Source organism: Oncorhynchus keta, chromosome 4 (assembly GCF_023373465.1).
Source record: "Oncorhynchus keta strain PuntledgeMale-10-30-2019 chromosome 4, Oket_V2, whole genome shotgun sequence".
Taxonomy (NCBI): domain Eukaryota; kingdom Metazoa; phylum Chordata; class Actinopteri; order Salmoniformes; family Salmonidae; genus Oncorhynchus; species Oncorhynchus keta.
This window is the reverse complement of record NC_068424.1, coordinates 64,220,369-64,235,893: the sequence shown is the minus strand read 5'-3', so window position 1 is coordinate 64,235,893 and position 15,525 is coordinate 64,220,369. Positions and strand designations below refer to the sequence as shown.

Below are 15,525 nucleotides of genomic sequence, written 5' to 3'. Positions count from 1 at the left end.
TTTGCTAGCTGGCTAGCTGCTGGGCAGAGCAGTGAAGACTACGTTAGGACGACGAAATACGATAATTACGCAATTATCTTTGATACAAAGACGGCTATGTAGCTAGCTAAGAAGAAATTGCTAAGATTAGACAAATCAAACCGTTGTACTATAATGAAATGTAATGAAAAGTTATACTACCTGCGGAGCGAAATGCGGATGCGACCGCTCGCTCCAACCCGGAAGTCAACACTTTACAGCTTGGCTAATTTTAAAGGTGCCTGTGGTTTGAAATGGAATTACAATATGGTAGACTTGAATTGCTATTTATTTAGTTTCATTCTTCAATATCAACTCAGTGGTAAAGAAGTGTCCCCACTAGACATTGATTTCAAACAGTTAATTTAGAATCCCATAGAGCGAGAGGTTATAGAATGTTCTATATAGAGAGAGACAGGTCATTTTAATAGTATGCCATACAGAGCATTCAGAAAGTATTCAGAGCCCTTTTTACTTTATCCACATTTTGTTACGTTACAGCCTTATTCTAATGATCAATTTAAATACATTTAATCAATCTACACACTACTCACTACCCACACTACAAAGCAAAAACAGGTTTTTAGACATTTTTGCATGATATCACATTTATATAAGTATTCAGACCCTTTACTCTGTACTTTGTTGAAGCGCCTTTGGCAGCTATTACAGCCTCGGGTCTTCATGGTTATGACGCTACAAGCTTGGCACACCTGTATTTGGGGAGTTTCTCCCTTCTCTGCAGATGCTCTCAAGCTCTGTCAGGTTGGATGGGGAGCGTTGCTGCACAGCTATTTTGGGCTCTGACTGGGCCACTCAAGGACATTCAGAGACTTGCCCCGAAGCCACTCCTGCAATGTCTTGGTTGTGTTCTTAGGGTCGTTGTCCTGTTGGAAGGTCAACCTTCATATTTCCCTCGATCCTAACTAGTCTCCCAGTTCCTGCAGCTGAAAAACAACCCCCACAGCATGATGCTGCCACCACCATGCTTCACCCTACGGATAGTGCCAAGTTTCCTCCAGACTTGACACTTGGCATTCAGGCAATCTTGGTTTTATTAGACCAGAGAATCTTGTTTCTCATGGTCAGAGTTTTTAGGTGCCTTTTCGCAAACTCCAAGCGGGCTGTCATGTGCCTTTTACTGAGGAGGGGCTTCTGTCTGACCACTCTACCATAAAGGCCTGATTGGTGGAGTGCTGCAGAGATGGTTGTCCTTCTGGAAGGTTTTCCCATCTCCAGAGAGGAACTGGAGCTTTGTCATAGTGACCAATCGGGTTCTTGTTCACCTCCCTGACCAAGGCCCTTCTCCCCTGATTGCTCAGTCTGGCTGGGCGGCAAGCTTTTGGATGAGTCTTGGTGGTTCCAAACTTCTTCAATTTAAAAATGAGGGAGGCCACTATTATTGGGGACCTTCAATGCTGCAGACATTTTTTGGTACCCTTCCCCAGATCTGTGCCTCGACACAATCCTGTCTCGGAGCTCTACGGACAATTCCTTCGACCTCATGGCTTGGTTTTTGCTCTCACATTCACTGTCAACTGTGGGACCTTATATAGACAGGTGTGTGCCTTTCCAAATCATGTCCAATCAATTGAATTTACCACAGGTGAACTCTAATCAGGTTATAGAAAGATCTCAAGGATGATCAGTGGAAACAAGATGCACCTGTGTTAAATGTCGAGTCTCATAGCACAGGGTCTGAATAATTATGTATTTCTATTTATTTTTTTTGCAAAAAATTCTGAATACCTGTTTTCGCTTTGTCATTATGATATATTGTATGAAGTTTGAGAACAATTTTTTATTTAATCAATTTTAGAATAAGGCTGTAACATAACGAAATGTGGAAAAAGTCAAAGGGTCTGAATTAGGGATGCACAATATATTGGAATCGGCCGATATTAGCTAAAAATGCCAACATCGGCATCGGCCCAATGTCTAGTTTAACGCTGATGTGCAAAAACCGATGTCAAAGCTGACGTGCATACCTATATAATGTAGGTAGATGATGTAATGATACCACAAAAAAATATAGCGCTACACGTGCAACACAGCATTCCTAACCTAGCCCACAATGTCTGCTCTGTGGATCGAGCAGTCAAGTCGAGCAGTCATTTGAAAGATTAAGAACATTTCAGCGAGACAATTCAAAGGCGAAATCCATTAACACCAAGATAATGGAATTCATTGCCCTTGACAATCAACCGTTCTTTGTCGTGGATGATGTTGGCTTTCACCGATTGGTCAAGCACCGGTACACACTACCAAGTAGGTGCTATTTTTCAGATGTTGCCCTACCGGAGTTAAACAGTATTGTTGAAATACATCCATGAGCATCATCGCTATTCGCTTCACGACTGACATTTGGACCAGCGATGTCATCCCCATGAGCATTATGAGTCTGACAGCACAGTAGGTCAACGAGGATTTCGTACTAAGGAAAGCCGTATTGCATGCTCAAGAATGTGCTGGTTCTCATACTGCTTCTGCCATTTCAATGGCATTTGAGAACATGTTTGAAACATGAACACTCCTAGTGCCATTTGAACAACTGACTCGAGAAATTAGCTCAACTGCATCTGCAGCAGACGTGATACCCTGTCATGACATTGAAATGCCTGCTCAACCAAAATGCCAACATAGACCATTGGGTTAACTTGGAAAACTACTTTACCAGCGGCTGTGAACAAGCGATTCGGTGGCATTCTCTCTGAGCCTCTACTGTGTTGCCACCATGCTCGATGATAAGTACAAAGACCACTACTTGGATGCAGACAAGAAACAGGGTTTACGTGAAATGTTAGACAGCTGGACAAGATGGAAACGAACACAGTGACAGTGCGCACCGAGCAAGAGAGGCCATGGACAGACAGAGCTGAAACTTCACTGCTTATCATGTATGATGAAATCCTGGTTGAGACTGAACAAATGAACAATGAAACAGCACAGCAAGTAAGTGAAATAAATAGGTTTTGATTATGTTTTACTGGTAATGGGGACATGTAAATGCCAACAAAATAACTTTTTGGTCTGTGTGTGTGTGTTTCAACTGTCTGACTGTACTAGAATGTTTAAAACGCCGGTAAAATGATCATTTTCTTTATTTGTCAAGGAAAATATCGGTATCGGTGCATCTCCAGTCTGAATACTTTCCAAATGCACTGTATATAGAGAAGGACCTCTCAATCATCTTTACATCAAACTCGACTCTTCAAACTATCTACTACACTCACCACCTCTTTATCTGCCTAGCTTCTTTAAACTAAACCAGCCTCTGTAAACTGACATAGCATATTACATTTACCATCTGTCACGATGTTTATAGCTTAAACTTTTTCATATATTTTCATGTACCTTAGCCAAATACATTTAAACTCAGTTTTTCACAATTCCTGACATTTAATCCTAGTAAAAATTCCCTGTCTTATGTCAGTTAGGATCACCACTTTATTTTAAGAATGTGAAATGTCAGAATAATAGTGTATAGAGAGATTTATTTCAGCTTTTATTTATTTCATCACATTCCCAGTGGGTCAGAAGTTTACATACACTCAATTAGTATTTGGTAGCATTGCCTTTAAATTGTTTAACTTGGATGAAACATTTCGGGTAGCCTTCCACAAGCTTCCCACAATAAGTTGTGGATTTTGGCCCATTCCTCCTGACAGAGCTGGTGTAACTGAGTCAGGTTTGTAGGCCTCCTTGCTCGCACATGCTTTTTCAGTTCTGCTCACACATTTTCTATGGGAATGAGGTCAGGGCTTTGTCATGGCCACTCCAATACCTTGACTTTGTTGTCCTTAAGCCATTTTGTCACAACTTTGGAAGTATGCTTGGGGTCATTGTCCATTTGGAAGACCCATTTGCAACCAAGCTTTAATTCTTGACTTATGTCTTGAGATTTTGCATCATAGATGAGACAAATTTTTCATCATAGATGAGACAAATTTTCACCTGCCCCTTTAAGGGCGGAAGGTTACAGTGGTAGAAACACTCGAGTCGCTCATGTTTGTGCCTGTAAGATTGTGTCGTGATTAGTAGAAGTGTTGTCTTTTATTCTCTAGCAGTTGAAACTCAAATATAGAAAAACAACCTAACTTGTGAACAAAACAATGTAAATAGCCAAGAAACACAAGGACAAAACCTTGCTTTAGTTTCATGTAAATTAGACCAGCTTTTATGCCTGTGCGCAGGGCTTCTAAAAATGGATCTTTCACTCAGCTCTTCACATGCGCACAGCCCCCAGTGTTGCAGCACGACATGGAATAGGCTATGCAGGATTCGTAATTATTTGACTTTGGGTGATTCATTTAGCAGCTATGACTCAAAACGGCAACTGCAGCATTTATTTTACTATAAATGTGATCTTACTTTACTATTTTTATTCACAAATGCGAGTGACATGCTCGTAAAGCTCACCATGAAGCCCTGACCACCTACCAACGTGCCTGGTGAAATATACATCTTGCCCGCCAATGCCAAAATATACACGCAGGTGTTATATACTGTTAATGCTTGTTGCTCATGGGATAACGTTGGCTGAGCAGGATTTCAGTGGGAGGGTTGACAAGAGCATGAGATTCCTGTTCAATCAGCTATTTAATTGGATAAAGATAATACTGATATGAGAGAGTCTAATGGTGCGTGGTCCATATTTGATTTCTTCTTTTCCAATCGAAGACACATTTTCTCTTCTCTGCCTCCCGTAGCTGCTTGGCTAGTTGTTTCATTGACTTTGTTAATTTGTCATTTTAGACCTGAGTTGGGCTTCATCTAGGACCACTGATTTGGGCTTCATCTAGGACCACTGAGTTGGGCTTCATCTAGGACCACTGATTTGGGCTTAATCTAGGACCACTGATTTGGGCTTCATCTAGGACCACTGATTTGGGCTTCATCTAGGACCACTGAGTTGGGCTTCATCTAGGACCACTGATTTGGGCTTCATCTAGGACCACTGAGTTGGGCTTCATCTAGGACCACTGAGTTGGGCTTCATCTAGGACCACTGAGTTGGGCTTCATCTAGGACCACTGAAACAGGGTGTCTTAACCATTTTAATAGAAAATGGAGAGACACCACTCACTGTGAATGTCAGTCATGAACAGAGGACATTTTGACATCCAATTATGTTTGGTTCTTACTCATGGAAAGAACACAGATTAATATGTACTATATGTCTCTACTTGACCTGATTCTGTATCTGATTGCACATTACAACATACCCCCTCAAACTATTCAGGGCTTGTATATGTGATGTTGGCCTCCTTCACAATGTTATATAGTGGTCTTGCCGGAGGAGAAAGTGTGTCTGTACGTTTGTGTGAGTGTGTCTGTCTGTTTGCATGGGTGTGTGACATGATTGTCAGTGACTGCTTTTCTCATTTTTATAATTGACTCTAGCTGGAGACATCACCGCGAGATGACAGAGGGAGCGAGGAGAGTGCTGATCAAGTCAATGTAAGTGGAAAAGAGATGAGCCTCTCCATCCCTCTCTATTCCCTAGTTCCTCACTCTCTTCCAGTGACACGATAGAGTACCTTGTCGGCTCGGAGATTTGAACCAGCGACCTTTCGGTTACTGGCCCAACGCTCTTAACTGCTAGGCTACCTGCCGCCCCACATGCCTGTCTGTTTAAATAAGAATGTGAATGTTAGACAGTGACGGCTTTTCTCATTTTTATGATTGACTCTAGCTGGAGACATCACCGCAAGATGACAGAGGGAGCGAGGAGAGTGCTGATCAAGTCAGTGTAAGTGGAAAAGAGATGTGATGTGATCCTCTCCTTCTCCCTGTATCTGTTTCGCTGTTCCTCACTTTCTCTCCTCTTCCAGTGACATGACAGATCATTACAGACCAATCCAGTGCAGGAGGACTTTATTTGTCGCAGGATTAATCAACCTGACACAACTGGGTTAGGAAATCAAGGGCTTGTCTCATCACACACACACACAGAATAAAATAGTGAGGACAAGCCAAGTCAGAAGGGCCACCACGACTGTAACGATAGGTCAGCGCCCACTAGGGTTGCCAACTTTCTCACTACCAAATAAGGAACCGTGTATATTATTTTCCAATTGGAAAGGCAAAACATTTTTATATTCCATTTAGTCTATAGCTTTACTAAAACTGTATCATTATGTAAACTTATGTGAATAAACCTCAAAATAAATTAGCAAAGAAATCACAATTTGAGAGGCTTAACTTGCCGTCACGAAGAATGCACCGATATTGCTACAGTAGCACCTTTAGCTAGCGTGGCCTTGTGCATTTCTATGGATGCATGCTCGGTCATTCTCCCCTCCATGGCCAATTGAGAATTCCCAACGGCATAAAGTACAGAAAGATTTCATTGAGTCACCACTGATGGGCTTAACCCATGTATTTGCTTCCCATTGTTTGTTGTAGCTGCACAGTCTTTTCTTTTTTACAGATCCATATTTCCTTGATTTCCTGCCAAACCGACTGAACAACAACATAAATTACTTTGCAGGAATTGGCGCGTTGACACTATACTGTGATTGGATGAATATACAGGATAAGGGAGGTCCTGTATGGGACAAACCAATTTAGCACAATATAAGGGGCATCCCGGCTAATACGGGACAGTTGGCAACCCTAGCGCCCACACACATACCTGACCCTCCCTTCCTCCAGCCTGTCAGAGGCCCACAGGAAACAACAGCTTCATCATTAGCATCACTAACACTCCCATCTCTCTCTCTCCCTCCTCCCTCTGGTAGAACTATTACCATCTCCTCTCTGAATGATCTCCCTGCCTTTGACTCCCCTCTTCTTCCACTGCATCTGTCTGTTGTTGTGTGGTGCGTCATCATGGCTGCTGAGCACTGATTGCTTGTGTGTGGGCAGGCGGGCATCATCTACCAGTCTGTGTTTTCTCCTCTTGTCCTGTAGGAGGCGACAGCATTAGAAGTGGTTTCCTGCAGTCAGGAGAAGGAGAGTCTGCCCCCAGAGAAGATTCCCTCTAGTCCGGTTTACTCTGAGAGAGAGGCCTTGCTCGTTGGTAAGTTCACCTAAAATTACAATAACCTTACTTCAACATTGTAACAATGTTGTGCTAACCTAACTATAGAGGAGTAGACCCCCCCCCAGTCCAGTCCACTCAGAGAGAGGCCCAGCTAGTGGGTACATTCACCTAACATAACTATAACGTTATTAGGCTTATAACAGTAGTATGACGTTATGTTACCCTAACATTAGTACAGGAGAAGATTCCCACAAGTCCTGTCAACTCTGAGGGAGAAGCCCTGCGTGTTGGTACGTACAACATGCAGGGCTTCGTACGTACAGAGGAGAACATTCCCCTTGCGCTGTCCACTCTGGCAGAGAGGCTCTGATTGTTGGTACACTTTTTGCTAATTGAACAGGTTATTTTTAGAGAAACTTTAATCAACCTCAATCATTTAGCAGGTTATTTGTGGAAAGCCTGGATTTTCTCCCCAGTTTATTCCCAGTTCTCTGGGCGGGTTCACACGTTTTAATTGGCTGGTTGACTGAGGCCTTCAGCACTTCTACTGTTTCTAATCACCACAGCCTTCTGGCACATCCTCCATTTCAGTGGAGCGAACTTTCACAGGGAATGGTTGGTCCTGGATCAAAAAGTTTTTCTAAAATTGAGGTCTTGTGGAGTTACAAGGGAAAGGAGTTGTGGAGTTACGTGTAGGCCTATGCCAGATGGCAAGATGCACACTATTGTGTGTTAGTGGGAGTTACCTGTCCTCTCCCACAGTGGTGTCATGCCAGAATGATCATATGATTGGCTCAGAGGTAGTTGTGAAGCCAATGGGGCGTTCCGCTCCCTCCCTCCATGCCGGCCCACTCTGACCTCTCAGTAGCGACGGCTGGTGAGGATTCTGGGTGTTCTCTCTGCCAGAATCGCTCTACATGACATTTTGTTTGAAGATTAATTGAAGGTAGCACCACAGGGAAAAGGGGACATTGGCTCCTAAGTGAACTCATGAAGAGTCTGCATCTTCAACTGCTTTATCCCTTGTAGAGCAGGGGTTCCAACCTAGGGGTCACGACGCATAACTCTGCCATGCTTAAGGCTAGAAACAAGCAGTAAAATGCCTGAGGAAGATGCGACTGATTCATATGGGGATATAAATTTGACTTTTTCCTGTGTTTTTTGAGCTGGCTCCTCAGTGTACTATAATATATTATTACACAGAGGTTCAGGATTATCACTAGTGGATGATCTGATAACAGATGTTATCATTGAAATTGATGAGAGAGAAAAACATGCTGGTGGTGTGTGTGAAGCCCCATGGTGCTCTGATCAGAGAAGCTTTAATGTAGAAAGCAGTGTCAAAGTCCTCATTAAACACTTATCTTAATCTGGACTGTTCAAACACAAGAGTCTTCCATAGAGCTGGGAGTGCTTTGGAGAAGACACACACTTGAAGAGTCCAGATGCATTTCATCAGTCAGACAGCATGAGTTGACGAGAGGTCTCTTGAATGTGAGCTTCTCGCTGGTTTTCATTTAGGACAGATGGGTAAATCAACACTCAGACTGAATTGAGGTGTTTGTACATATGATTGTAGGGTTGTAGTTTTCGAGAATTAAACTACATGTTAATATGGTATTCCAGTTTGATTGACAGCTGTATTGATGTCTCTGTTTGTTCTTCCTCAGGGATCATCTCTACGTTCCTCCATGTCCACCCGTTTGGAGCCAGCATCGAATACATCTTCTCTTACCTACAGCAGCTGGACACCAAGGTACTGCTGGCACACACACACACACACACACACACACACACACACACACACACACACACACTGTAATGGTTTTGACTTGAGGTTATTGTTTGTAGGGGTGCCAGGTAGGTTGTACCTACCAGAGAAAATATTGATTTCTCCCTTTTGTTTGTGAGGGAATGAGTCCCATCTGGCCTGTCAAGTCTAAACCAATACAAAGGATAAACACATAACCCAACATGGTGTAAAACAAATGAAATACCGGTTGGAATAAGTTGTAGTCAGTCAAACCAGTCAAATCCATCAACGGATCTCCACGGAGAAACAGTGGAGACCAACTGAGATGAGTAGTTCAAAGGAAGAAATGTGTGGATCCTGGTTATTCTGAGACACGGCTACAAAGCACACTTTATAAATACGACAAAACTAACGGAGTAGAGGAGCTTCGGGAAACAAGGGTTGCACACTTCCTCATTCGTTCCACCTTCACAACCATTTTTTGCACAGCTCGTGCTGTGCATTTAATAGGGAGTTAAAGGGGAAGCACTGATGGTTCAGACAAATTCAGGGCTGTCACAACACACACAACACAGCCAGTTCAGCAATAGAGCCGTCCTGGCACCACATAGCCAGCACAAACATGGACTAAGCATCCCTACTGCGCTGACATATGGGCCCGATGTATGCCAGGGCCCCACAATGCAGTTGGAGCCCCCTGGTGCAAGCAGCCTCCCCCTAATGCAATTTGAATCACCTTGTGACAGCAGAGCCCCATCGTGCAGCCAGACCCTGCTCATCTAATTTGAACCCCCTGGTGCAGGCAGGGCCCTCATAATGCTGAGGCTTGGGTTAGAGTTGGCGTTAATGAAAAGTCCCACTCTCCACTCGGTGTAGCTACCATAGAGAGATGTCCTATATTCATGTATATAGTACTGTAGCTAAGGGAGATATACATGAATATAGGACATCTCTCTACTTTCTTTTCTCACTTTTATTTAACCAGGTAGGCTAGTTGAGAACAAGTTCTCATTTGCAACTGCGACCTGGCCAAGATAAAGCGTAGCAATTTGACACATACAACAACACAGAGTTACACATGGAATAAACAAAACATACAGTCAATAATACAGTAGAACAAAAGAAAACAAAAACGTCTATATACAGTGAGTGCAAATGAGGTAAGGAAATAAATAGGCCATGGTGGTGAAGTAATTACAATATAGCAATTAAACACTGGAATGGTATCTCCCTTAGCTACAGTACTATAGACATGAATATAGAATATCTATATCTCCCTTAGCTACAGTACTATAGACATGAATATAGAATATCTATATCTCCCTTAGCTACAGTACTATAGACATGAATATAGGATATCTATATCTCCCTTAGCTACAGTACTATAGACATGAATATAGAATATCTATATCTCCCTTAGCTACAGTACTATAGACATGAATATATAATATCTATATCTCCCTTAGCTACAGTACTATAGACATGAATATAGAATATCTATATCTCCCTTAGCTACAGTACTATAGACATGAATATAGAATATCTATATCTCCCTTAGCTACAGTACTATAGACATGAATATAGGATATCTATATCTCCCTTAGCTACAGTACTATAGACATGAATATAGAATATCTATATCTCCCTTAGCTACAGTACTGTAGACATTAATATAGGATATCTATATCTCCCTTAGCTACAGTACTATAGACATGAATATAGAATATCTATATCTCCCTTAGCTACAGTACTGTAGACATGAATATAGGATATCTATATCTCCCTTAGCTACAGTACTATAGACATGAATATAGAATATCTATATCTCCCTTAGCTACAGTACTGTAGACATGAATATAGAATATATATATCTCCCTTAGCTACAGTACTATAGACATGAATATAGAATATCTATATCTCCCTTAGCTACAGTACTGTAGACATGAATATAGGATATCTATATCTCCCTTAGCTACAGTACTATAGACATGAATATAGAATATCTATATCTCCCTTAGCTACAGTACTGTAGACATGAATATAGGATATCTATATCTCCCTTAGCTACAGTACTATAGACATGAATATAGAATATCTATATCTCCCTTAGCTACAGTACTGTAGACATGAATATAGGATATCTATATCTCCCTTAGCTACAGTACTATAGAATATCTATATCTCCCTTAGCTACAGTACTATAGACATGAATATAGAATATATATATCTCCCTTAGCTACAGTACTATAGACATGAATATAGAATATATATATCTCCCTTAGCTACAGTACTATAGACATGAATATAGAATGTATATATCTCCCTTAGCTACAGTACTATAGACATGAATATAGAATGTATATATCTCCCTTAGCTACAGTACTATAGACATGAATATAGGATATCTATATCTCCCTTAGCTACAGTACTATAGACATGAATATAGAATGTATATATCTCCCTTAGCTACAGTACTATAGACATGAATATAGAATGTATATATCTCCCTTAGCTACAGTACTATAGACATGAATATAGAATATCTATATCTCCCTTAGCTACAGTACTGTAGACATGAATATAGGATATCTATATCTCCCTTAGCTACAGTACTATAGACATGAATATAGAATATATATATCTCCCTTAGCTACAGTACTATAGACATGAATATAGGATATCTATATCTCCCTTAGCTACAGTACTATAGACATGAATATAGAATATCTATATCTCCCTTAGCTACAGTACTATAGACATGAATATAGAATATATATATCTCCCTTAGCTACAGTACTGTAGACATGAATATAGGATATCTATATCTCCCTTAGCTACAGTACTATAGACATGAATATAGAATATCTATATCTCCCTTAGCTACAGTACTATAGACATGAATATAGGATATATATATCTCCCTTAGCTACAGTACTATAGACATGAATATAGAATATCTATATCTCCCTTAGCTACAGTACTGTAGACATGAATATAGGATATCTATATCTCCCTTAGCTACAGTACTATAGACATGAATATAGAATATATATATCTCCCTTAGCTACAGTACTATAGACATGAATATAGAATATATATATCTCCCTTAGCTACAGTACTATAGACATGAATATAGGACAGCTATATCTCCCTTAGCTACAGTACTATAGACATGAATATAGGATATCTCTGTATCTCTCAGTGCTACAGTACTATAGACATGAATATCGGATATCTCTGCATCCCCCAGTGCTATAGTACTATAGACATGAATATAGGATATCTCTGTATCTCTGTGCTCCAGTACTATAGACATGAATATAGGATATCTCTGTATCTCTCAGTCCTCCAGTACTATAGACATGAATATAGGATATCTCTATCTCCCAGTGCTACAGTACTATAGACATGAATATAGGATATCTCTGTGTCTCTCAGTGCTACAGTACTATAGACATTAATAAAGGATATCTCTGTATCTCCCAGTGCTACAGTACTATAGACATTAATATAGGATATCTCTGTATCCCCCAGTGCTACAGTACTATAGACATTAATATAGGATATCTCTGTATCTCTCAGTGCTACAGTACTATAGACATTAATATAGGATATCTCTGTATCTCCCAGTGCTACAGTACTATAGACGTTAATATAGGATATCTCTGTATCTCTCAGTGCTACAGTACTATAGACGTTAATATAGGATATCTCTGTATCTCCCAGTGCTACAGTACTATAGACGTTAATATAGGATATATCTATCTCCCAGTGCTCTTGTGGAAGTGTCTCAGTGTGATTTCCCTGGACACTGAGACCTGTTACATCTGGATCCTTCCTGTCTCTCCCTGACGAAGCAGAGCGGTTTTATTTATTCTGACTCGTCGCTAAAACACCCGTCTCCACATGTCGGGTTCCTCAGGGGCCTTTCTGGGATCTCAGCACTCCTCTGCTCTCGACTGTCAGATTGATTCTGTTATTTTCTCTCCTCCACATATGACCACCACACTCACTGACACCTCCGCAAGGAGGCCTTCAGATATACTATATGGCCACTCTTACTGCTACCTCCATGAGTAGGCCCTCAGACATGACTACTCTTACTGTCACCTCCATGAGGAGGCCTTCAGACATGACTACTCTTACTGCAACCTCGATGAGGAGGCCCTCAGACATGACTACTGCTACCTCCATGAGGAGGCCCTCAGACATGACTACTCTTACTGCTACCTCCATGAGGAGGCCCTCAGACATGACTACTCTTACTGCTACCTCCATGAGGAGGCCCTCAGACATGACTACTCTTACTGTCACCTCCATGAGGAGGCCTTCAGACATGACTACTCTTACTGCAACCTCGATGAGGAGGCCCTCAGACATGACTACTCTTACTGCTACCTCCATGAGGAGGCCCTCAGATATGACTACTGCTACCTCCATGAGGAGGCCCTCAGACATGACTACTCTTACTGCTTCCTCCATGAGGAGGCCCTCTTATATATTGTTTGACCACTCTCACCACCAGCTCATTAAAACCTCTCTGCACTCATCAACACAATGACTCATTCCTTTTTTCTCCGTTTTTTGTTTTCCATTAAGGTCTGAGGGTGTGTTTGTTCCCACGCTGCTTCTCTGTAACACCACACAACAAGTCCACAGAGCTTTGTCAACAGTCATCACTGGATTCTCCACAAACTACATTACTCTCTACTTATCTACTGTGTTCATGATTCACTTCATGATATAGTGTTTAATACATACTGACAGCGTTTTACCCATCTGGTACTTACACATGTTTTTTCTCGGTGTACAATGATACAGTGCTTCTTGCTGTCATTATTTGGTGTAATCTCACCTTTTGAAAGTGATGCTATATGCTAATGGGATGCGATTGCATATGTAAGTGTGGGTTTGTGATGAGTATTGTGTTGGTGTTTGTCACTCAGATCAGTTCATCTGAGATGTGGGGCTCTTTGAGTTTGTAGGAGTGTGTATCATATCTGTGTGTTACGTTTGTATTGTGATTGTATCTGTGGATGTGTGTCATTGTATGTATCAAATCTGTATTTATGGTGTGTGTGTGTTTCAGATAAACACCGGACAGGTGGGGGCTCTACTGGGTCGGCTGCCCTGTACCTTCAGACAGGAGCTGACAGGGGTGGGTGCCAGCCTGGAGAAACGCTGGAAGTTCTGTGGTTTCGAGGGAATCAAGACCACATAGAGCATTACAGAGACACAGCGGATATCACAGGAGAAACAGCATAGAGATCTGACCGTCTTATGAGGATATTGTTTTATGGGGACCGACACTGGTCCCTTAGCTGTTGCTCACCAGTCCCTGTGATGATTAACTGATCTTGATTTAGTCTGTTCTTAAGTGCTAGTTATAATGTAAACAGTTTTCTGGTCCCTGTCACAAATAAGGTTGAGAAACACTGGCATAGAACTCTTGACTGTATTATGAAGACACAGAAGTAACAACATAGAACTCAGACTGTCCGTCACATGAGCGGGTCGGACCGTTCTCAGAACCTCTAATTGGTTAACTCTGCTGTCACTCAGCCAGGACTACTACCCAGGGAGGTTATCAGGGTCTGCTGAACACTGTCAACCTTCAACCCCTCTGGCCTCTCACACTCTTTTCTTTCCTTGTTTGTACAATTCTATGAGTAAAAATGAATATATTTCTTCATTTTCTGTAAAGGCTGTTGAAGGGATACTTCTGGGTTTTGGCAACGAAACCCTTTCTCTACTTCACCAGAGTCAGATGAACTTGTGGATACCATTTTATGTCTCTGTGTGCAGTTTGAAGGCATTTTCTAAGTGATGCTAGCGCAATGACTGGAAGGCTATGGGTATCTTCTAGCTAGCATGCTAACAGATACCCATAGCCTTCCCGTCATTGCGCTAGCTAGAGGTAGTTAGGGGTAGTTTTGTAAGCCAATGCTAACTTCCTTCGTACTGGACTTGAAGACATAATACTGGTATCCACAAGTTCATCGTATTCTGGGGATGTAGATAAAGGGCCTCATTGCCAAAATCCTGAGGTATCCCTATAACAGTTGCATAGATTGATTTGTTTTCCTACTCTGTAAATGCTTGGATGATATTTTTAAATAAAAAATCAAAGCAATCTGAAGAATTGAGAATAGAGTTGTATTGAATAGAGTTGTGCTCGCTGGCACTTTGGTAGGTTGCGTGTAGATGCTGTATGTAGCATGAGTGGGAGCAAACTGCTAATCCAGTCAAGGATGGTCCCCAGCCACATGAGGAGCCTCTGATAGGTACACACACACACACACACACACACACACACACACACACACACTGCTCCTGCCCAGCCATGCCTGGAGAGATGCCCAAGACCTTTTGTGATGCTGGTTTTGTTATCTCTTAGCGCTGCCCAAGGCCTGTCATTAAACCTTACCTAAGGCCATTTAGAACCATCAAAATAACATTATTACCTGTGCTCTTGTGCCTGGGCAAAGCTGAAACACGCTGTTGGTGGTCTTCTTAATGAAGCATCCTTATCTAATTATAGAGGCTTGTGTGTGTGCCTCGGTGAGCATGCGAACATGTACTGTTTGTGTATATAAGGCTGTTTTACAACAGAACAGATGTTGGTCTCCCCTCCAGTTTCCCCTCCTTCCAGGTTGAATCCTGGCTGCCAGGACCGGAGGTCCTTCCCAAAAGCCTGCTGGAGAGTTCCTAATGCGCCTCCGTCGGGCAGTTTGTCGGCGTACTCTTTCCTTGTTGCTCGGGGAAAC

At 41.8% G+C, this 15,525-nt stretch overlaps 1 protein-coding gene across 5 annotated transcripts in view; it reads left to right on the top strand.

Moving 5' to 3' along the window:
- Window positions 1-14,900, top strand: part of LOC118384047 (ecto-NOX disulfide-thiol exchanger 2-like) — a 317,169-nt gene extending 302,269 nt beyond the window's left edge. For 4 of the 5 annotated variants that reach the window (XM_052512574.1, XM_052512561.1, XM_052512564.1 and 1 more), the window contains 5 exons: window positions 5,421-5,477; window positions 5,713-5,769; window positions 6,933-7,041; window positions 8,676-8,761; window positions 13,848-14,900. In XM_052512574.1, the coding sequence (XP_052368534.1) occupies window positions 5,421-5,477; window positions 5,713-5,769; window positions 6,933-7,041; window positions 8,676-8,761; window positions 13,848-13,979 (441 nt within the window). In that variant the 3' untranslated portion in view covers window positions 13,980-14,900. The remainder of the gene's footprint in view (window positions 1-5,420; window positions 5,478-5,712; window positions 5,770-6,932; window positions 7,042-8,675; window positions 8,762-13,847) is intronic. The other variant, XM_052512566.1, reaches the window with a different exon arrangement.
- The last annotated feature ends 625 nt before the right edge of the window (window positions 14,901-15,525 follow it).